Source organism: Strongylocentrotus purpuratus, unplaced genomic scaffold (assembly GCF_000002235.5).
Source record: "Strongylocentrotus purpuratus isolate Spur 01 unplaced genomic scaffold, Spur_5.0 spur5_scaffold_8, whole genome shotgun sequence".
Classification (NCBI taxonomy): domain Eukaryota; kingdom Metazoa; phylum Echinodermata; class Echinoidea; order Camarodonta; family Strongylocentrotidae; genus Strongylocentrotus; species Strongylocentrotus purpuratus.
The window spans coordinates 30,913,641-30,938,353 of record NW_022145614.1 but is presented as its reverse complement, the minus strand read 5'-3'; the positions used below and the strand labels follow the sequence as shown (position 1 = coordinate 30,938,353).

At 35.7% G+C, this 24,713-nt stretch overlaps 2 protein-coding genes across 3 annotated transcripts; one reads left to right on the top strand and one right to left on the bottom strand.

The window, feature by feature from the left end:
* Positions 1–4,182: 4,182 nt before the first annotated feature.
* LOC100891721 lies at positions 4,183–9,244 on the bottom strand. 2 transcript variants are annotated; one of them, XM_003728738.3, is made up of 3 exons: positions 9,175–9,244; positions 8,220–8,370; positions 4,183–7,213 (listed from the first exon to the last, which is right to left on the bottom strand). In XM_003728738.3, exons 2-3 carry the CDS (start codon positions 8,228–8,230, stop codon positions 5,068–5,070), a joined length of 2,157 nt encoding a protein of 718 aa, XP_003728786.1. In that variant the 5' UTR covers positions 8,231–8,370; positions 9,175–9,244; the 3' UTR covers positions 4,183–5,067. The 2 variants fall into 2 exon arrangements, with proteins under 2 accessions (XP_003728786.1, XP_030831251.1); XM_030975391.1 differs by lacking the exon at positions 9,175–9,244 and having other exon boundaries at positions 8,220–8,778.
* Positions 9,245–11,343: 2,099 nt separating this feature from the next.
* Positions 11,344–24,679, top strand: LOC581524 (putative sodium-coupled neutral amino acid transporter 7). The gene is made up of 8 exons (XM_781517.5): positions 11,344–11,457; positions 11,995–12,530; positions 13,009–13,207; positions 14,387–14,525; positions 15,363–15,516; positions 16,144–16,406; positions 17,088–17,287; positions 21,042–24,679. The coding sequence occupies exons 2-8, from the start codon at positions 12,273–12,275 to the stop codon at positions 21,212–21,214; spliced, it is 1,386 nt and encodes a 461-aa protein (XP_786610.3). The 5' UTR covers positions 11,344–11,457; positions 11,995–12,272; the 3' UTR covers positions 21,215–24,679.
* Positions 24,680–24,713: the final 34 nt, after the last annotated feature.

Below are 24,713 nucleotides of genomic sequence, written 5' to 3'. Positions count from 1 at the left end.
TTATGACAATTGATACGGGAGTAGGAGGTGGGGGGGGGGGGTTAGGTCATCTTTTTTAGATCAGCCATAGGCATGATTATTATGATTATCATTATTGTTTTTTTTATTTAAATAAAAAAAATAAAAAAAAAAAACCAAAGGGGGGGGGGGGGGGGGGTTCCAACCCGGGCCCCCTCTGGATCCGCCACTGGCTCTGCCCCCTGGACCCCACCAAGGCCTAAGACGGGCCCCTGGATGCTCATCTGACCGTAATCAAATACCTTAAACCCCTGAGCTTCCGGGGGCTCTGCCCCCTGGACTCTCCACCAATTAGTGACCTAAAAGTGTCACAAATAAGGTATCTAAAGATATGCTTATCTGACAGTAATTTATTGCCTAAAAACCCTGAGCTTCTGGGGGCTCAGCCCCTTGCCCCCTGCCGGGACATCCAAACGTTTTTGCTCATTACGCCACTGCCCCTGGAAGGTGAGCCCCCTGGAACATTTGCCCCCCCCCCCAAATCCCAAACTGCTTCCGGTGCGCCTGCGTACAGTAATGTTAATAAATTGATCATATCATTGAAGTGTTACCGAGTCTAAAATGAACTTTGTTTCAGTAACAAATCAAGAACACATTACATTTTTGAAAATTACCTTGCCATGAAATCGCTCCTGTCAGAATTTTAAAAATACATGCTTCTTTTAATACTTATAGGTGAATGAAAAGGCAAGATGGAACAGAGTAGAAGCGTTGTGACTTATTCCATCGCCAACCTTCACAATTTACGTTTAATTCCAACAGTCAACAAATGAAAATAAATGTATAAAAACTTCAAATTACCTATCTCATTAAAAAAATCAATCATCTTCTCAGATTAAAAAAAATGCATTTGCAGAATGTGGAGACCAAGAACTTAAATTTATATGGCTAGATCCGATTTCAAGGCTCATATCCAACATACTGTTGCCTTTGAAGTGATGCACATTTGTGACATTTTAATTTTGTGACAGCATTTTTCTTAAAATATGTGATAGAATTGAAACTGATTAATATACCGGTAAATGATAAAAGGCTTTCATGGTGAAAGCAGGAAGATTAGCAAAACATTGGCACAAAACAAGAACATTTTAGCAATGATTTTGAGTCATTAATCAGCATCACAAAAACATACAACATTGGAGGCAAAAGTAAAAATCTGGTTGCAAATTAACATTTATTTTTTCCATTCAATTTGACAACATATTTGACATCTGTTCAAACAGTACAAGTTATACGTAGGAACATAAATATAACTAAAGAGCTTGTAATGGGTACGCCCCATTACACAAATACATAATATACATTATAAATAGAAGAAAGGGATAGGCAAAGAGGAGAGGAGGATAGAGAGCTTGGAGAAAGAGAAAAGAAGAGAGGAAAAGAAGAGGACTGCAACATAGTAGCAATGGAGTGTATGGCATGCATAAACAACATAAATGGCAAGATATAGGTGAAGGGTATAATATTGAAATTTCTGACTGCATATATACATGTATATACATATCGATGATTATGCTATGTATCCTCGTATTGTCATGATGGTTCATTGTTGGCAACAGGAATTTCATCAGGTTGACAATGTTAAGGCTTTGTATTTTAAATAATTGTAATGTGATCTACCACAAAGGGAGGATGTCTATGATGCTATGAACTGCTGGGAATTGCCATTAAACCAACTGTATCTTTTCTGCGATGTTGAGGGTAGTTGATCTTTAAAAAAATAACAATCATTAATACATTAATGGAAGTGGAACGCTTCGCAGAATGGGATGTTGAGGGTAGTTGATCTTTAAAAAAATAACAATCATTAATACATTAATGGAAGTAGAACGCTTCGCAGAATGGGATGTTGAGGGTAGTTGATCTTGAAAAAAATAACAACCATTAATACATTAATGGAAGTGGAACGCTTCGCAGAATGGAAAAAACTGTAAGTTTCTTTGCGATCAGTAATTGTTCCTATACATACATGTAGCATTTGTGAACTGACAAAAGGGAGATATATACTCAGGAGATTACCGGTAAGGCAGTTTTGGTTTTGTTTGTTTTCTTGTTTCTTTAACTTTCTTTTGCACTTGTGAAAGACTCAATGTAGTAACAAAAAAGAGTGAAATACCAGGTACCAATCTGAACGCATTTTTAAAGGTAAAGACCAGTATTGGAAACGCCCCAATTTCAAAAAATGAAATGGAAGCTCTCATTACCAATCATGTGAAAGAATATGTTTTGACTAATACATGATGATAAAAAATTTGCCGGGAAACTGCCTACTAATTCATATATTTGGTAAATTTGTTTCTCTCATGGTCTGTGAAAGATATAGGGTAGTCCCATCTTTCTGTGTATAGTGCTTGTAACTTTACGAAGAATGGGCCAAATTTCTTATCATTTTGATGATTCCAGAACCTTGCAGATGCTAGATGCTAGATGATCAACCTTTTCTGATCGATTCCACAACGTTTCTTTCACAATGCAATCGCATGACTATAACTGGTCTTTACCTTTAAGGTCATGATTGTGATTACCAGTTTAAATCTCACTAAACTTATGAGTGGAAAACACCTGACGATATCTTGTTATAGTGAGAGGTGACATACGTTACATGCTAAATCATGTATTTGAATCAAAACATCAGATAAGAAGAGGGGCATAATTTGAATTTGTTGAGGTCTGCTGTTTTAAAAGATAAATATTAGCTGTTCCAACTTCCTGCCTAAATATCTTGTCTACATTATAATATGTTTAGTTGTGTTCATGCATTGGTGTTATTTTTGAATTGTTGCTGTTTACTTGTTTACTTTATTTATTAAGTTATTGTGACTGATGGAAATGCCTTACAGTTGTGGTCAAAAGTCATAGAACGCCTGAAAAATTATTTCCGGTCTCCAAACAAGATGATTTTGTCTACTTTTTTATATTAGGATTAACATATTTCGCGAGATCATCAGGACAGTGATCATACTAGATCAGGAAAATCTTGATTGACATGATATATTGGTGGAATTGTTGTACAGGGTGGCCCATAAAAATACAGCCGAGGACTGCAGCATTTCCCAAAATGTCTTGCTGATTTAATCATGTACCGGTAACCACTTGTTAAATGGGGTAAATATAATTTTCTTTGAGAAAGATTCATAACATACTCTCACAAAAATATTGATATACTATGTAAAACTGTTATCACCGAATTAATAAATGTCTGCAATTGGTTTGCTGCCAATAAATTAACAACTTCAACTTCAAGAAATGTAACTACATGATATTTTACAACTCTCCAAAACCTCCTGACTTTAGCTCTGTACAAATCAAATTAAATAATAATATTCTTCCCAGAATGGAATCCACTTAGTTTCTTGGTATTTTCATAGACAGTAAATTAACATGGAAAAATCATATAAATGCGCTTGAAAACAAAATAGCTCAAAACACAGGTGTTATTTACCGCCTAAGTATGTTTTTACCGAAAACGATATTACGTACTTTATATTGTTCTTTGATTCTCCCATCCCTATCCTATTGTAATATTATATGGGCAACTACATATCAAACTAGTACGGTAAAAAAAAAGCTCTGTGCACAGTAAAAAATAAAGTTTTACGTATCATATCAGTTTCTCACCCACGATCCAGTAGCGATCCTTTATTTAAATCTCTTAAGTTGCTTCGTATTGAAGATATAAATAAACTTCAACTATGTACATTATTATATAAATGTCTAAACTCACAACTACCTTCTCAGTTCTGCGGCCAACTCCAACGTGTTTCAGATATACATGTACATAAGTATGGTACCAGATCATCTGAAGAAATCTATATTCCTAAATACCATAAACATATTTTTAAAAATAATATCTATTTTATCGGTCCTATGCTTTGGAACGATTTACCTGAACCTATGAGGAAATATGTAAGCTTCTCTTGGAAGCTTAAAAAATGTATCATTTTAAATTACAGTGCATAAGTATTAGCCCTATACCCGATTAGGTTGACGAGTGTGTATGTACCGTATATTGTATAAGGGGATGTGTATGGATGTATTAGTATATAATAGTATGTGTTGTATGCATGTGTATAATTATGTAAATGTATGTATGTATAGGCAAATGTTGTATAAATCATAAATACATGTACTTGTAACAAAGTATATATATACCGGTATATATGACATAAAACAGTTAATGCTTTCACAATGAACAGAATGGTCATACATGTCAGTGCTGTCTGTAGAGTGCACACATTCCTACTACCTGTATGTGGCAGTATATGACTACCCTATTACAATACCAACTGCTGAACAGTGTCGAAAGTAATGTATTTATGCATGTCTCCATATTGTTCCGTCCCTAAATTATAATAGAAATACACTACCACATAAATTGAGTTTGTGCATCTGTCATTATCCTTGTTCAAATCATATTTCTATTAGATTTAAACACATTCTTGTTGTAATTAATTCATTTACTTTCAGATACAAAAATCAGAAAAATATATATGGAACACCCCTTTGACATTTTTGACATATGATTGAACTTTCAATCCGAGTACAATCTGACAGAGAGTGCATTTTTTTGTTTTACCCCATCCAAGAGAACATCACTTTAAGTAGTACTGCCTGCACATTGCAGTGTTCTTCACTGCAGCCTCTTTTCAATAAAGCAAACACCTGTTTGGTTATTGTGACTGCATGACTGTACTATAACAGCAACAATAACATATGAAAATAAAACATTTAATAGCATGATACATTCTTCTGCATCAAGACAATCATAACAATTAATTATGAAATTGACAACTTCTAGCTGTCAGTCCACTTAAAGATTCTTTGGGTAACTGTACTTAGGCATTTCACTCTTTTTGTATTACTACATTGAGTATTTCACAAGTGTAAAAGACAGTTAAAAATCAAGAATATGAACAAAGTCAAAAATGCCTTTTGCCAGTTCATTAAATGCTACATGCATGTTAATGAAAGCTTATAGGCCAAAGTTACCTTGCTAACGAAAACAGTTGGTGAGTTTGTGGCATTCTAACTACATTCTTGACCTCACATCTAAACAGTATTATTTGCTCCCCTGCGCTTTGATGCTCGTTTCTTTCCACTACCCGCACATTGCTTTTGTAAGGCCTTGTTCACGGGACTTAGGGTGGATGCACGTTTCCTGGCATTGACTGTGACAAGAAAATCAGCTAGTACACCTCTATGCTCTGCTACTGCCAAGCAGTGTTCACAAAGGAGCCCCTCATGGAAGTTGAATGACTTGCACTTATCCTCACAGACAAATTTTGCCAAGTCTCCATTTTGTGTCACAGTGTAGCTTGATGTTTCACTGAAACATACAGTTATTTTTGTGTTGTTGGGAGCACTCACAATGTTTTCAGGTGACTGAAGAATAAGTCCAGCTTTATGCCAAACATTTTGTAGCTGGTCTGAAGTGAAGCCACATACTGAGCTCTCATTAGGTCCTATTGACAACTCTGTATGCTGCTCAATACCAAGGACTCCCATTTCTAGCTCGCGGTATTTAGAAAGAACAAAGTCATGGAGACCTTTCGCAAGTTCATCCCAGCCCTTTTTTTCAGCGATCCACCTGGACACCATAGCATTTATTGACTCAGCATTATTTGTTGTGAACTGCCTTGGTGGATCTCCCAGGCCTGCCTGGGTGCGCAAGGGCTTCAACATGGACGTTTTCACATCTTGAGATTTGAAGCGACGAAACCATGTCGAAAACTCAGCTTCCTTATGAGTTTCTGCCGTCTCCATAGCATCCCACTGTGGAGCCCATGTTGCCAACTGCACTTCGTACTCTTCCTCCGAGTTCCAGTCTGCTAATCCTTCATACCTTGTGCTCCCTACTTGCTCTCCATAGATCGAACGTAGGATCCGACTAGCATAGCTTGTGACACCCAGTTTAGCTAGCTTGGTTTCACAGTTTTTCCTGTGATGAAGCATGCAGTGAAGATGACTTGAATCCTTGAAGCTCGAGGTGGCTGCTATGCCCTGCTGAAGTGCAAGTTCTCCATCTGTCCCAAAGAATGGTATGCTTGTGTTCCGAAGACATTTAGACAACTCATGCCCAAAGTATCGGTACGTTTCAAAGTCTCTTCTCCCGTGAATCAAAATTGCACCAGGCATCATTACTGACTTGTCATTGCTGTCATGACGATAACATGCAATGGTCACGTACATGGGCCCACAATCGAAAGTTGCGTCAAACACAAGAACTCTTCCTTTGTCACAAACGTTTCTTAGCATGTCTTCAGCCTGCTTATCTGTGTACAACACACATCGTGGCATTGTTCCTCTTGATTTTTCATGACAAAATTCTACACTCTTGACGAAATCTCCTTTCATATTCATCATGAGAAGTTTATTAAAGTCCAAGCTCTTTGACTTTACTGAACCATGGCGGTATACTTGTTTTATATCCCTTGGAACGGAAGACAAAGACTGTAGTTCACTTCCTCCCTCTTTTTCATAGCACTCATCAACCACTCTTTGGGCAGAGGTACAATTATGCGACATTTTTAGGTTCTGTAGAAGTTCCTTTTTTGATCTAATGAATGGTTGCCCCAGGGAGTTCTTCTGATTGCCGTGAGGACTCATGATGAGCTCTGTCTGTTCCCCCCTCCACTCGTATCGTATCATGCATATTGGATGCATAGGCCTACCGTCCTCTGCATCATGCAGCTCATACAGTGTTCTGTGAAAGTTAGGGGTATCCTTGTGCTTATAGTATTTACGCACTAGTGTATACTTCCTGCTGTCCCCAATATCCTCGCAGGATCCAATATTGTCATCCTTGTCTATGGTGATCTCACTTTTGGCCCTACTAGGCTTTTGGTATTTCCCAGTTTCATCACATGTCAAATCTTCTTTAAAACGAAGTTGAGAAGAATCTATCAAGAAGCACAATTCTTGGTCACAACCAACTGGTACAGAGTTGTTCACTTGTATTGATGGGAACAGCAGTGTCTTTGCTATCCGCTTACTGTCTTTAAAGAAGGAATTTTTTTCTTTGAATACATGCCACTTGTGTCTGTATAATGCTGGTCCATCATTACTGGAGTGGTGAGTTTCCTCGTCCGATGAGTCACTTGAGATGACAGCCTCCTCAAGCTTTGGTCGCTTGAAAGTGTTGGACCCTTCACGAAAAGCTGTAGGCCCACCTGCCACGAAGACTTCATTTGGATTTCTGAAGAATGAAAAGTAATAAAAACAAAAATACACTTGTAAAATTGTAAAAATAATACAGAGCAATTCCCACAAATTGACCACAAAATAAGTTGTGCACATTACACATCAACAGTACATACCAATTTTGTATTTTTTGGTCAATGTATGGTACATTTGATTTCTGTGGTCAGTGAATGCACACCCTGAAGATTCAAGTGCATTCATTTAATGTTTGAAATAGCAACTGAGACTATAACCATTATGGCTTACTTCACAGGATGTTTGGAGTGTTGTGTTCATTATCTGTAACACCCAACTAAAAGGGTGCATTTGGAGAGTAAAAGTTGTCTCATTTTGATACATTTAGGTTAGCAATCCATGGGGGGGGGGGGAAGAGATGGGTAGATGAGGAGGCTTTTATCTAATGATATTTTCCTGTGTTGCAATTAGGAGCCTGTCATCAATGACAAAATAACAACTGTGAAACCCTACTGCGATATGGATTTATAAGATGCCATTGAAGCACACAGCAACCACATGTACCATGCAAATATGGATGAACCATTTTTATTCCTAAATTTAGCGTTCAGTCAGGTAAGATAAAAATACAACCCCCATTTGTTCTGTTTTTCAGTGACAATTTTTTTTTTTTTTTTTTTTTAAAACCTAGAAAACTTTCTATTCTATTCTGTCTCCAGTCTATGCATTCATGAGTGATCTGTACTGGCACGGTTGCCAAAATGGTTCTTTGGGGTTTTTGTGCATTTTTGTATCATTGAAAAGTATAATTCTGTTTTTTAGCTGCACATAGAATTCTTGTAGAGCCTTTTTACTTGCACTGTACACTCGGCACTTGACAAGCACAAGGTACGATAATACGCCAACGGCGGACTGTACTATACTGGAAGAAGAAGATAATTCTGCATGTGGCAAGACTGTCAACATGGTCAAAGTGAAGAATAGAGAGATTGACTGGATAATTCACATCTAGCCAAGCATTTCACCATAACACTGACACAACTTACTCAGTTGCCATAAGGTACTTGAAGTTGGTATGCTCTCAGGAAATCAGATCATGCACATGCTCTGGTAGGTCCCCTATAGTAGGCTGTAGCACATCTAAAACTCGGTCAAACTCGGTCAGCCTTTTTTCACTGTTCTAGTTGAATGAAGAATCTAATAGGAAATACAATTGAATAAGAGAATGCATGAATTTTAAGACTGTGATAATTTAATCTGCTTTCATGCCATGGCATAGCCATAGGAAACAAGCCATGAGAAGAAAATAATAGAAATATCACTCAATGTGATTAATACCCCCGCATCACCAATTCATATGCCAAGTTACTGGAACCATTTTATACTGCATCTAAACTGTAAAAAATAAAAAAAATAAATAAAAAATTAAATGGCATTTTTGGCAAAAATTTGCTGTTACCATGGCAACGGCTCATTTGACATACACAACATGTATGTCTTGCTTATTTGCACTTTAAGATCATTACGTGTACCATGTTTCATAAAAAATTGCTCAACAATTGTGGAAGAAGTTCGCTCCACAAGGGTTTTATATAAAAAAAATTAAGCCAGAGTCGGTACGGTCAGTCACACCGATCTAGTAAATCTTAATCTGAAACAGACAGTCCACTCCAAAATCATATTGTTTGGTTAAATGATAATCAGCTCTGTAATTTCAAGTCGATTCCAAGCTCAAAATCAGTTTTGAAGGAATTCTGGTGAGGCTTTTCCGCCTCTTCTTCTTAATCTTTGTCCTCCTCCCGATCCCCCTTTTCTTTTTCTTCATGACCGACACAAATTTCAAGCAATGGGACTGAATAAAAACAAAGTGATCAAATAGAAATACTAGCTACGGTTAAATCTCAGTACTGCAGAACCATAATCATCATTCATTCATTCATTTATTTGCCACAAATGTACCACTCATGCTAAATGAACAATGGATAGATTAAATATACTTACTCAAAGCAAAGGAAACTGCAAAATAGATCGACTTTGTTTCTGTTCTTCTCTCAGTTTTTTTTGCTACGGTGTCTTTCAAAGGAAAGGAAAAACACCATTACGGATAAAACTCTCACGCTCTATAAGCTCTGCGTGTCCTCATTATTTGTTACTTTTTTTTTTCGCAAGAAAGAAATTATCAAAGAATGGTAATCCTATGGGCCCTTATCCCAGTTTTAAATCTCTGATGAAATAAATACTAAAAACAATTTTCGGATCCCCGAGTTTGTTGTCTTTTTACTTTTTGCTACAGAAGTCAGAATGATCGTATAGAACCAGGGAGGTGTTTTAAACCCTGCATGGTAGAACTTATAGAAGACCGAGAAAATTGGTGTTGTCATTATTGGTTAAGGGGGGGGGGGGGGGGGGGGAGGGGTGTGACCACAGAACTCTAAAATACGTATTTTAGAGTTCTGTGGGTGTGACTCGCGGGGAAACTGGTAAAAGATTTGTTTGTCTGTCCAATTTGAAATCGTATACATATGGTCTTTTCATTGTGGCCAAAATACTCACAAAAACGGACTAGCATTAAGTTCCGACAATGCTTGCCAGAATTCACCGGTACCAGAAATTGGGAAATCCTTTGATCTTTTTGAGGATAATAATAATGATACAAAATATGCCAAAATTGGGTGAATTAACCCATTTCTTTTGTGTGAAACAAGATGAAGATGTTAAATGTCAGGACTGGCAGTTAATTTACTTGATCCTTCCAAAGAAAAATAACATTGTGCAGTTTCAGAAATATTATGCCTGGAGCAAGTGGGCGAGCTGTATACGTAGTCTATTATAACGACATATTGAACGTTTAAGATAACATCTCACACACATTTTTTTCCTTCTGTTTTAAACGTTTTTGATAACTTGGATTACACAGATTTAAAATTATACAAGTTTTGTTGAGACAGGACAAATCTGAGCTCCCGGTCAGCTAGCCGAGCCACCACAATAATCGGGCTTCTTGTCCCTATAGCTTATCGCTTTAGGTGTCCGTCTCTCACAGGCCTTGGCGCTCAAAACAATAACCCGGCTCTACCAAATTTGTCAAATCTTGGTATATCGTTTTCCATTTGAATGGATTCTTCTTCCACGTCAGGTGCCAGTGAATTTGACCTTCACATGCATTATTGGATATTATTTTAACCCGTTTTTATTGGGCCACCGTATAGTTGACAATTAAGAGGCCTACAAGATCTATACAATAAAAATATAATCATTAACCGGTAAGCGAGCACGCGGGGAGGGCTCGGTAATTAACAAAATATTTCTTGGCTGGAGGGGGCAATTAACAGGGTTAAAATCAGAAAACTACATTATCTTCTTTCCCTTTGAAATTGTTAAAGAGGCGCGCTGTGAATGGAACCACTTTCGTTGGTACGGATCGAGGGGGTGGGGCCGGCTAGCACAGATATCATCAACTGATCGCAAGTTGCAATTTGACATCATTTTGTTTGATATTTATTTTTAAAGCTGCATAAAGGTATTATAACACATTTTTCACATCACCTGAAAAATAGTAAAAGTATACGCTGTAACCCATTTTAAATATGTTATTTCGATCCAAAGAGACATTATAGCGATTTATCAGAGAATTTCTGAGAAGATATAAACTTTATCTATTAAGAACATTGTTTTGTCACGATCATTTGATGAATATATATAGAACTAAATATTATTTCAACTTTACTGGGCAAGAACATACTCTATACCACAGGGGGGTTCCTGCTACTCCATCTTCTACTGCTTTGGGAAACGTTTGGCCCAACTTACAACTAACTGTTATGTGTCCTGTTCGCCACCCCCCCCCCCCTAAGTTATCAAACCTCTTCATAAGAGGTATACCCCAGAGGTATACATGCAGAAAATGATATATAACAATTAGCAGCCTATAATCATAAATCATCCTTGATGTGAGACCTCCATCCTAAGATTTTTTGCCGTAAAATATTGTATTTTGTTACACAATACTTTTTATCAATGAAAATTTGAGAAACTAAAACAAATCACTTCCGTAAACAAATGTCAAACGAGGAAACATATGGGCTTATAAGTTATACTGTCTCTCACAGAAACAGCATATTTGCGCGTACAACCTACTGAACTGGAATCCGGAGGTTCGCTTATCAGCTGACAGTGATCACACATCACATGACCAGCGGTGTATACAATCTGCTCGCAAACCATACCTGCTTGCATTATATTCGTGTCTGCTTGGCGCAGCTTAGGTTCCTTGTCCGTGTATTGGTAAGTTTTGTGTTGCAGTCAGGTAATTTACACATTCTTCACACGCATGACATTTACTACTTAGTAATGAGAGAGCAATACGATATGGTTGAGTTACGTCAGGATCGACAAGCTCCAGACCAGTGTGTTGTTGTAATTGTTGGACATGTACAATAGTCGCCTAATAGAATACCGGTACTTCCGAATTCGGAAGTGAATGTGATTTTACATTGAGAGGTACGTGTGAGAGCAGTCCTGAGCGCGGATCCAAGTAACGTATGTACGTAGATCTACGTTATATAATAGTTTTGTGAAGCATTCACCCGGACCTTCGTTTTTGTATTAGAATAATTAATGCCTCTCTCGAGCTCTCGGCCCAGCATCTTGGCCAGTGAGCAATAAAGTTGTCTCTGAGTGAAGTGTAGAGAGGCCACTTACCCACCACATGGATGATTGTCTAGGCAGTTTCTCCACATAGTACCGGCCATGATTGATATTAATGCCAAATTTCTCAGCTATCGCATTAAATCGTTGATCTTTCCTTCTTTTTTCCACCAGATATGCAGATCCTGTTCAGCTGAGATTGAATTTTGATCTAGAGGATATACATATTGAGAGAATCAGGGAACACAAGACTGAGTTAAAAGAGCAACATACGGTACATGACATAGATCTAGACTAGATCTTTAATATATAGATCTATGCAAACACGATTATTAACATGGGATGTCACCTCGGCATTGATTAAATTTTGGAGGATTCAGGACAATATTCAATCTTAACAACACCTTGATTTGTTACTTAAATTAAACTGAACAAACCACTGATCTTCCAAGATGAGCCGGAGCAGTAAGAGACTGTACGCTAACGGGCTGAATGACTCGATGGATGCATCGGGTTACGAGTCCAGCAACGACACTCAGTCCTTGTTGGGCAGTGTTACAGTACGGACTAACCCGTCACAAGTAGGAGAGACATCGGTTCTTGGGGCGATGTTCATCGTCGTCAATGCCTGCATCGGGGCGGGGCTGCTGAATTTCCCATACGCATACCAGTCTGCTGGAGGAATTGCAGTCAGTGCCATCATTCAAGTGGTAATTACTATTATGTTTTTTACTTAAATCTAAGTCATCTTTTATGCAATTTAATGCTGATCTCTGACAAAAGCGGAGGGAGAACAAGAAGAAGAAGAAGAAGAAGAAAAGGATGCAAGATGTATCAATATTGAAGATGTGTTCATTTCATGTGTTAAATACTTTTTCTTTAAATAAAGAAGATACCAGTGTTCAGCATTCAAATGCTACTAAAAAGGTAACATTTGTTTGTTGATCTGTATTTTCTATTTTAAAAAAAATGTCATTATCATTTTTATCTTTGTTGTAATGGGAGCCTATCAATTTCCAAAATCTACCACTTTTTCCACTTTATTTGTTGAACTACAAATTATTCTTTTAATTTTTGTTCTGAATATTTATAGTTTTAGTCTTCATTAAACATGAGCTTGCTTGAATTTCTATATGAATTTTGATTGTTTAAAGAGTATTTTTATTTCATCTTATCATCTTTTTGTAGGTACTGGTCTGTATAATCGCAACCACCTTGCTGGTCCTAGCCCTGTGTTCTGACGTACGACAGTCCAGATCTTATCAAGGTGTCATACAGGAGATGTGTGGTTCCAAAGCAAGGTTTATCTGTGAGCTGTGTATCATTGCTTACTGCTTCGGAACATGCATAACGTTCTTTATCATCATAGGAGATCAGATGGAGGGAAGTAAGTGGTTCCTGAACAGCCCTCAAAATCTGATAAAACCTGCATATAAATTCTGCTCAAGGGAGACAAGAAAAGTGGTTTTGTAGGAAGGGGGTCTTCATGTACAGGTTCCTACAATACAGGTTTTAGTGTGAAACTATGTTCAAGGAAAACAAAGAATGGTCTTTTTAGACAGGTGGTTGCTACAGCAGGTTTTTTTTTCTGCAGTAACTGATGATATGGTTGAGGAACTTAAGAATAGCCCACCATGAAATCTGACTAATGTTTCCCCAATAAAGCTTAATTCAAAGATTCAAAGTCTTTAAGCTACCTCTAGCCCTACCTCTAACCCTAACTCCAACGCTAACTCTAATCCTAACTCTAATCCTAACTCTAACCCTATCCCAACCGTTTACATTGTTTCCTCATTTTCATTGCCTTATTACTTGGGTATTATATAAAGTTAAACCAATATTGTTTTGTCCCAGCCTTTTTTCCTATTCCAAAGAAGGGAAATTGAGAGGCTTACTGGGGCTCTTTTGAAGTTCCTGATGACATTTTACCCATTGTTCTTAAGTTTTTAATATTGTTGTTGCTCGGATAAATTTATTATATCCTTCACTGTGTGGGTACTTGGTTTCCCATCCAGACCCAGTCAAATATTTGAATGGTTAACCTGTCAGCATGTAAATGTACCAACATAACAATGCTTTTCTTTGGTAGTAGTTCAAACTTGTGGTATAACTTTAATATATGGAGAGCAATAAAATTAAGCAAGAAACTTAACAATAAAGAAACCAATGTAGAAATGGTAGGCTCATATGGCTCACAGCCATGGATTGTGTATATTGCTTACATTACATTTCCTCAGAAATTTTCTCCCCAGATATTCAATTCTGTTTCTCTTCTTTTTTTCAACTTTTCCCAACTTCATTTGGAGGATACATTAATACAAAAATTGATATTTTTCTCCATGTATCTGAGATTGAAGGATATTGTAGACCAAAGTACCGTATCAGCCAGAATCATGTCAGTTTTCACTGCAAGCCAGTTATGTACCTTATTCGTTTGATCAAGGGATAAGAGAAAGAGAAAGAGAAAGAGGAGTTTATTTCAAGTGGTAATATATTGCTCAAAATTCAATTTTATTACTAAATTGATGTTGACTTTGAAGTCTTGTTGTTTTTATCTCTTGAACAGTTTTAGCCTACATCTGTGGAGGAACGGAGCATTTGGTCCATTGGTATCAAGACAGACGCTTCACCATAACGTGCTGGGGGATACTCATTGTACTACCACTATGCATGCCAAAGAAGGTAGACTTCCTCAAATATCCTGGGTAAGTACCACTGATATGTATCACAATGGATAGGTGACAGAGTTTGTGCAGGTGATGCTTCCAGACAGACATTTTGCTATTCCTTTTGTGTGTGACAATATGGAAGATAGAAGAAAGATTTTGTCATTGTATGAAGGCAATAGGTCTACCACTGATCTGTATGATGATTGATAGGTCATTTCTGCAGGTTTGTGCAGGTGATGTTACCAAACAGACATTTTGCTAATCCCTTCTAGTATCGTACAGGTAGTAGGATGTGAAAGATAATGATTGATGTTCTGTAATTGTTGCATTACAAATGTAAATTTCTTATGATCAGCAGAGTGCAAGAACAAGAGAACAGAATTGGGGTTATTGATTGCCTCTTTTTCTTGTTGTAACATAGATCTTAGCTTACATATGTTCAAAGTCTGCAAGGTGGCTGAATGAATTACTGGGGTCCCACAGGGGTTATGACCATAAAAGCTAGACTTTTGATTAATCTTCTTCTTCAGTTGATGTGGTTTGGGAGAAACCTTTATCATTGCTACATGAAGGAGTGAGTTGACTGTATGAAATATGATTGTTCTTATCCATTTATTTTCTTATATTATTCCACTACCTTTGTATGTAAAAACGAAATATATCCGTGTTTCCATATGACTTCCATATGACTATGTCATTGTAAATTTGCTACTGTGTATTGTTCATGTGCTATATGTAATGCCGACAAACTGAATTTCCTAATGGACCTATAATATTAATCTGAATCTGTTAATGAGCATTACATTAGGCTTTGGGTGTCACACTTAAAAGATAAATTTGCAAGGAAACCATCTCTTTCAACTTCCTTACCAGGTCTGTTGGAGTACTAGCATCGCTCTACATCTGTATTGTGGTTATCATCAATTACTTTCAATGGGCGAAGACCCCTAGTCCAGATCTTGTTACTGAACCATCATCCTGGACTCAAGTCTTTGCTTCTATACCCACCATATGCTTTGGATTCCAGGTAATTTACATTCAAATTTAATTTAATGTTTATAAATTATAATCTAACATTATGGGAAAGACCTGCTTATATCCGTCTGAAAAATAAACTACACTTTTCATAGCTATTGCAATAGCTTTCTTAAAAGCAGGTTTCAAGCTGAGTTAATTTTTTTATTTTACAGAATTTTTACTTGTACTTTATGTAACATAATCTTAAAATAACATGAATGGGTTTAGTTTGTGTTTTGAACCTACCAGGTTATTTGAACTTGCTTTGTTAAGGTATCATCCCTTGGAGAATTTTGCATTTTATGATAATGCAATAATACTAAAGGGACTAAGTAACATTGTTCAGATGAGAGGTGCTAAGGTAGTGACTTCAGTGCTAGGCGTACAAAGATAATCTGAAAATTTGAATGAAAACTGACCATTATTAATGATACAAATTGGGAAAAACTGATCTGATCGATTCCTTAATTCTCCCAACTATATTATTACAATTTGATTGTATTATAGGTGAATGTAAATCGTCACAAAGCAATAAATTGGCTCTACATACCATTCCAGACATTTAAGTGTTGACAGATTTATCTTCTATTTCTCTTTCTGTAATGTTTCTCTCCTTATATTTTTTCCATCTTGACAGTGCCACGTTAGTATAGTTCCAGTCTACTCCAGCCTCCACAAACGTTCCCTCCCTCGATTCACCCGCGTCATAATCCCGGCTCTGCTGATCAGCTGTACAGCCTACACCCTTTCTGGTATATTTGGGTCTCTAACGTTTGGCAGTGACGTCTGCTCGGATATCTTACTCTCGTATCATGGACAGAACATCACGATCATGATCGCTAGGGTCATGGCATTAGCCAACATGCTCACAACGTACCCTATTTTACACTTCTGCGGCAGGTGAGTAGTTTTTGTGCAAGAATCTGACAATTAATTGAGTGAATTGTGATAGCAACATCCCTGGATAAATTTGTAGCTGTAACTATTCAGTGATGAGGCCTTTGTAATGCATTTGATTATATATGCCATTTTTTATCTCTAATTCTGTTTTCTTATTATTTTTTATATTCAGTGGCTAAAAATATCATTGTGACTGTGTGTGTTGCAGGAAAATCTGAAAGAAAACGATGTACCATTGGTGTTTATTAAAGTTATCCAGACATAGTCTATTCCCATTTTGAGAACAAAATAATCAAGATACCCAATTTTATCTCTTAAAACACTTTAATGAATGAATGCATTGTAGACTTTGAATGAATGAGGTTACAGATGATATTTTTTGCTGGATTGAAGTATCTAAGAAAATATCTAATAGAAAAGACAAACGTTCAATCGCATATCTGGTTCAAACCCCTCTAATTACATTATCTTGTATGCAGGACAAATAAAACCAATGCAAGTGCAATGAAAGCTTAGAAATTAATAAAATAAGTGAGACTTTATCCTTGAAATTCAGAGAAGGAAGATAATATAAAACAGACATACTGAGAGATTAAATGGAAGGCGTATTTCTTACCGGTATATTATTTCAAAATTTATCTCTAAATTGCTACTGAAAATGTACTGTTTCATCCGTTACAGATTAGCCATTGAGACCATGTTACAATCAGCTTTTAACAAGACAGACGAAGAATGGGTCTTGAGAGAGAAACGTCGCAGGGTCATCGAGACAGTGACCTGGTTTTGTATCTCTCTACTACTGGCTCTCTTCATTCCAGATATAGGGGTGGTCATCTCCGTCATCGGAGGGTTGGCTGCTGTATTTATATTCGTCTTTCCAGGTGAATAACTATTCTGATGTTTATTTTCAAAAGTTTGCTAATTAATTCCCTGCAGCCTTTTGCAACATGATATGCTTCTGTTTTTGCTATGATGAAATTGGTTTCATTAAACAAGTACATGTACATCATGATTTAATCTTTGAAGTTTATTTGAATCTCAAATTATGTTATGATACAAAACACTGCTTAATGTCTAGAAAAAACCAGACTACTGTGTTTTACAGTGACAAAGTAACTAAAACACAATAGTCCATAAACTGTGACTGAAGTTTGGCATACATTTGACAGTATCAGGTACAGTGAAACAATGAAACCATACTCAAGTATGCTATCAATTGTGTTATGTCAATATGAGATAAGAAAGGCAAACAAGATAGCAATGAAGCATGTGATAGTTCATAAATTTATTATGACTAACTCAAGCATAATGTAGACACTGCAGAGCTCTTTCAATACAAGTTTTAAAGCTGAACTTGAGTTCTGGGAATTGTCTTTTGAGAAATATGGGCTCAAAGAACTTCTGAATTGTAATCTGAGTATTATACCTCATTCCAATAGGATTTGAATGCTATATGGGCACAGGTATTGAGTACAGCATGGCTAGGATTCTTTTCCAGCGTGCCCATTACTGTATGACACAAGTCACATCTATTTAAAGTAGTGGTTTTCTAGTAGGGACATTTTATTGCACATGTTTTGAATTTGCCTTGGAAATCACACTCATATAGATATTTAAGTACAAATTTAATAAGACTGTAGTTTTAGCCCTCAAATTTGTTAAAGGTAAAGACCATTATTGGAAATGCCCCAATTTCAAAAAATGAAATGGAAGCTCTCATTACCAATCATGTGAAAGAATATGTTTTGACTAATAAATGATGATAAAAATTTTGCTGGGAAACCGCCTACTAATTCATATATTTGGTAAATTTGTTTCTCTCATGCGTCTGTGAGAGATATAGGGTAGTCCCATATACATCTTTCTGTGTATAGTCCTTGTAACTTTACGAAGAATGGGCCAAATTTCTTATCATTTTGATGATTCCAGAACCTTGCTGTACACACAAATACTTATATGCTAGATGATCAACCTTTTCTGATCGATTCCACAACGTTTCTTTCACAATGCAATCGCATGACCATAACTGGCCTTTACCTTTAATCATTTGAAGTCAAACAACACAGTGTGAAACAAAAACTCATGCATATGAAACATGGCATTAGTTCCAATACCAAGAATGAACATTCTTCTAAAGAAATAACTATTTTCAAGTAACGATGAAGCATCTTTTTTTCCCTTTCATATTCTGATTTTGTACCCTAAAAGTCCAAATACAGTACTGTTTTTCACACTAAGAATACTATGCACAATACATACACTGTTAAATCTACTTTTGATGGGTTATCTATTATGGGTATGACACCATTCAGTAACCCAATTTCTGCATGTATTAGTGTGGGAATGGAAGCAGATGGCTAAGCATTATCTCTTATGAGATTCGATAAGAGATTTGATTAGAGATATTGGTAGTGTGTGAATTGATGTCACATGCCTGAAAAGAAATAGTTCAGATCAACTGGAAGAAGATATTGTCACTTTAGAGGTAGTACATATATGGTGTTATTCATATATTTTGGTTTGGCAGCAGACAATATGTTCAATTCAATCCAAATGGATTCATACTAAAATTGTAGAAAAAAGAGGAGAGTTAGAGAAAAGTTTTGAAAAGATACATGGTATTGTATTGTATTGTATTGTATTGTATTTATTCAGACAAGCATGTCTAGGGATGCAGAAAAGGGTTTGAAAAACCCGTACAAGTCTGCATCCCTGATAAAAAGCAAAGTTCACAAATATTATTATTGCATAACATAGTTACAACAAAAAAATGATATCAAACACGATAATACATCAAATAATTATATACACAATGTAGTTTAGAGCGAAAATAAATACATAAAATATTATTGATTGCAAAACAGCATTATTGAATATACAAATGATTGGGTATTTCAGGGATTAAAATGCTATATAAAAAATTTTGCAGCATGATCTAAGGTAAAAATTAAAATATAGTTGATATTGCGCGAATTTGGATGTAATTGTATAAAAATGTAAAAACAAATTGTTATTGCGGAGTTTAAAAAGTTAAATATGTAAGCAACTTTTTAATGATATTTTGAAAGTTGAAAGAGATGGACTATTAATAACATTACTTGGGAGCATGTTCCACTCATTGGCAGTTCTTATATAAAAAGAGTTTTTGAAATAATCTGTTTTTGCAAATGGTACGTACATTTTCATATTATGATCATTACGCCCAATTCTGTGAGCACGTATAATTTTTTCAATCGGACCAACATTTACCATATTATTTATTATTTTATAAAACATGACTAATCTGTGGTACTTGCGTCTTTCTTCTAATTTTGCAAAACTTGATTTTTCTAATAGTTCATGGTAACTTGTTTCCCAGTCTCTAAACATCATTCTTAAATATCGTTTTTGGACACGTTCAATAATATTTATATGTGAAACTCTATAGGGGTCCCATGCAATACAACAATATTCTAGACATGGACGTATAAGAGAGTCATATAAGGTTTTAAACACAGAACGTGGGCAATTAAGAAAATTTCTTTTGATTATAGCTACAATCTTACTACACTTTGCGTATGTTTCGTTACAATGAGAATTAAAATTAAGGGTATCATTTATAGTAATGCCCAAATACTTTTCTGACTTAGTGTTAATTAATTTATGTCCACCCAATTTATATTCATACTGTGGTTTAGAGGACTTTCTTGACATTTGCATTATCTTACATTTGTTTACATTGAAATCAAGTAGCCATGAATTTGCCCACTTATCTAAATTTTCTAAATCCTTTTGTAAAAGTTTGCAATCTTCAATAGAGTGGATAGGCCTATATAAAATACAATCATCTGCGTAAAGTCTTATAGTTGAATCAATATTATAGGAAATGTCGTTTATGAAACATAAAAATATGATTGGACCTAAAATTGTCCCTTGTGGTACACCTGATTTTACGTCTACCCAATTAGAGTATTCACCATTGAGGACGACTCGTTGTGAACGATTTTTCAAAAAATTCATGATCCATTTTAAATTTGAATTTTGAATACCATACATTTTTAACTTTCGTTCTAATAAATTGTGCGACACGCTATCGAACGCTTTAGCGAAGTCTAAATATGCTATGTCAACACTATAGCCGGAGTTCATCCAACTACTCCAGTCGTGAATAGCTTCAATCAATTGAGTCTCGCATGACCGCTTTTCGCGAAAACCATGCTGGTTATCACATAAGACATTGTGTAGATTAAAATGATCAACAAGATGTTTACAAACATTAAAAAAAAGAATTGTTGTCATATTTATGTACATAATTTATAGCTATTCGATATACATTTCTCTTTCTTCACTGTCAATTCTATTTGATCTATGAAGTACAAATGTTCATTGAAATCAAATTATTCACATCTATTATTCTCTTTTGAAAGTTTTTTGTAGTGTTACTTTTTCTCTCTTTTTCTTTCTTTTTCCTTCTGTCTCACTTTACCACCCCTCTCTCTCTCTCTCTCTCTCTCTCTGTCTCTGTCTCTCTCTCTCTCTCCATCTCTCTCTTTCTCTCTGTCTCTGTCTCTCTCTCTCTCTCTCTCTCTCTCACTCTCATTCCCCATATATTCATGTTGAATTGTTCTTCTCCTACTCTCTTCCTCTCATACACAGGTCTATGCCTGGTCCAGTTTGTCCTCCAGCACTCTGCCGCATCCCGGAGAAAGAAATGGTGTCTCATTACGTTTGGAGGATTCCTCCTGGCTCTGGGCGTCTTCATCTTCTCTGAGAGTTTCGTCCTCGCTATCATGAACGACATCTCGGGTGTCACCAAGAGCGGGTGCTGAGAGCTTTCCTGGTTTGTCCTGTATTAACTCTTTACATTCAACACAAATGATCTTCTTGTGCCACATTGTATCTATCATGGGATAGATATTCCAGAGGCTTCAAGATTTATTAAACTGTTTCCAGTCCAAGATTAATCTACACCAGTGCTAAAAGGGTTGTCAGTGGTTCAGCATAGAGTCATATTTTTCTGCTGTGAATTACATCTTTGTTAACTGACTGCCTGGAATGAGAGGATACAGTAGTTAATGAGTTAATAATAATCCAGTGTTGACTATTGAGAGCTGCTGAGAACAAGTGATTAAACTTAGATTTATGGTTTCCCAGTTGAACTACATCACTGGTTATATCAAGAGTCGTCAATATTGGATGTAGTGAGCTACGCAACTCTTTACTTTGGAGAAAGATTTATTAATATCTGCCAGAACTTCAATATCAGCCACTGATCATCTTCTTCTTCCAGTGCAAGTACAGTCCTCTGGGTAGAGTATCTTCATACTCTTATGCAGTGCTGTGAACTAGTGTACCATGGTGCATTTTGTGAGGCTCAGAAAACATTCTTTACAGGTCACTGAAGATATCCATGTGGAAAATGTCGGATAAAAAACCCAGCTTGGCTCTTGTACTATATTTGAGGATAAATGGGTAGCATTCATTAATCTTGTCTATTATTAACATCTCAGATATCAAGAAGTGTGGAGGCAGGAAGCATGTACATGTATCATGTTCTAATGATGAACTTTTTCTCACATTATGAACATCATTTTGAGTGACTGCAAGAGTAGATGAAAGAGTGACCATTAAAATGCTCTTTAGCTGTTATATTTATCTGGGTGCTATATATGTCAGAAGATAACTACCCTTTAGCTAACATTCCATTTTCATTTAGAAAAACATATTTGGTGATGGTTTAGAGAGTCATCTTCACTTCCTATTTTCATCTAAATTACATATCCCTGTTCATGTACTATGAAAATTGAGTGCTAATATATTTGTCTAAGTATGAGTAGGAGACAATCTCCTTCAAAGAGGCTAACAAATGAGAGATTAAAAGATATTAACTTTAATATACTTTAAGGAATCATGATAATATACAGTTACAAATTCATTGTGATGGCTTTACGCAATGACTAAGTAATACTTTACTTTACTTTAATACACGATGTTGTAGGTCTAAGCCTGTTCATCGATTCAGGATTCTTCCATGGTTACTGCTATACGAATATATCTGCTTCTGTTTTAATACTTGATTTCATGTTAATGTTATTTTATTTATGTATGAAAAAAAAACACTTATATGTGATCTGTTTTCAAATTTCTTTCATAACATATCAATTATAGTTGGGGAACAGAATGATTTAAATTTAGGCCTTCACAAAACAGTACAATGAGTATACCAGGGCCCAGTTTCATAAAACTCGTTATCAATAACAAATGCTAAATTTCTATGCCAAATCTATTTTAGTTGCTTATAAAAGTTATTGTAACTGATTATTGAAAACAAGTTAGATGAAACAGAGCCCAGTGCTTACTACTTCAGTAAAGAAAAGTGTAGATATATGATGGTGGTTGCTTTGGTCACCTGTAAAGTGCAATTTTGCCTTGGAGAGTATTTATTCCTTGAAAATTGTTATTTGAAACAGTGAGATGAATGTAAATTTAGTACTTAATGTGACAAGGGATGTATGTATTTATTTTGAATATTTTTGGACAGATCAAATGATGTGCTTGCCGATCATGTTTTGATAGAAATACTTGTATTATTTTAAGTACTTAAACTTTATTTATCGGAATTATCATAATAGACTTGATTCTTTAGAAACCTGTAGAATCTACCTGGTCGATTCTGACAGGATGTATACAAATCAAATTCTAGTGGATTTCTTTTTTTCTGTGAGTTTGTGCATGTAGAAATGTGTACTTTAGAGAAATTCAGGTAATGTATAGTATGTAGGTACCGTACAGACTTTGTGAAATTCCATATTTGACAGCCTGAGAATACTTTGAAATAATCTATGCATGATCGTATCATTGCCGTTAACCAAGTAATACTAGTAGTGTTCATATTATTTGCAGCGGACAGTAAACATTTGTTGGTGAAAATAACATAGGGAATAGATTGATTCAAATTATGGTGCGTAATAAGTAAACGTCTCGTAAACAAAGGTCGATCATTTTGACTTGTTATGTCGAGGTACTGGTACCGGTAATGTGTTTGTGCCCCAGCATGGCCCTCATGTCCGAAAGGAAGGCATTTTATCTACATTGCCTCTCTCTACCCACGTGTTAAATGTCACAGTGGTTGGGTTAGTGTTTAGACACCTGTGAGATGTGTGCCTCTGAAATGGCTCACATCTGGCTGGAATGCTCTACTAGTCCTTTGGAGTAGCGCCTGCGCACTGAAAGCGCGTAATCATAATAATCCAATACATTGATCATGGTAATAATACATTGATCATAGTAATAAAACATTGATCAAGGTAATAATACATTGATCATGGTAATAATACATTGATCATGGTAATAATACATTGATCATGGTAATAATACATTGATCATGGAAATAATACATTGATCATGGTAATAATACATTGATCATGGTAATAATACATTGATCATGGTAATAATACATTGATCATGGTAATAATACATTGATCATGGAAATAATACATTGATCATGGTAATAATACATTGATCATAGTAATAATACATTGATCATGGTAATAATACATTGATCATGGTAATAATACATTGATCATGGAAATAATACATTGTAAGGAGCTTTGATCACTCGCATGAAATTGGAAGTGTGCTGCCTACTTAAACTGGTAGTGTTATTGCATTTTATTTTTGTATTATTGTTAGCATCATTACCATTATCATACTTGAGTGACTGATATTATTCTAAGATGGGATTTCTACCTCTACTTACTGTGATATTCATTTACCATTTATTATTTATCACACACTTTCGGTGAGATCAAATGCGCGAATAAGGATGCAACTTTGCACCCATGTGTTTGTAATTGCATTGTGCGTATTATTAATAGATTGTGGTGTTAATGTGGATTATGTACATGTGGATGTTTCAATCAATTATACATTTCACTTTAAATCTTTGTATCTTTGTTTAGCCACTGAAGTGAAAAGAGATACAACAGGAATAATCATCCAACTTTATATTATAGAATCTTCTAGGCCTTTTAGAGTAAAACTTTGTCTTGAATATCATAATACTGGTAGTACTATTTAAATTTTTAAGTCTTCCATAGGTATCGTAGAATTTAATGCATACATTTTCCTTTAAGTGATGCCAGTACATGTGAAGCATGAACCTCTTGATATTTTCACTCCTATGTGCCAGTCCTTTAAATGTTTTAAATATAATGCAATTTTGATAACACATGAAAATAATGTACAAAGATAAGTGATACAAAGTTTATTAAAAATAAATTACGGATATTCAATTTTTTTTGTCAAATATGTTTGTTCATCGTTTTT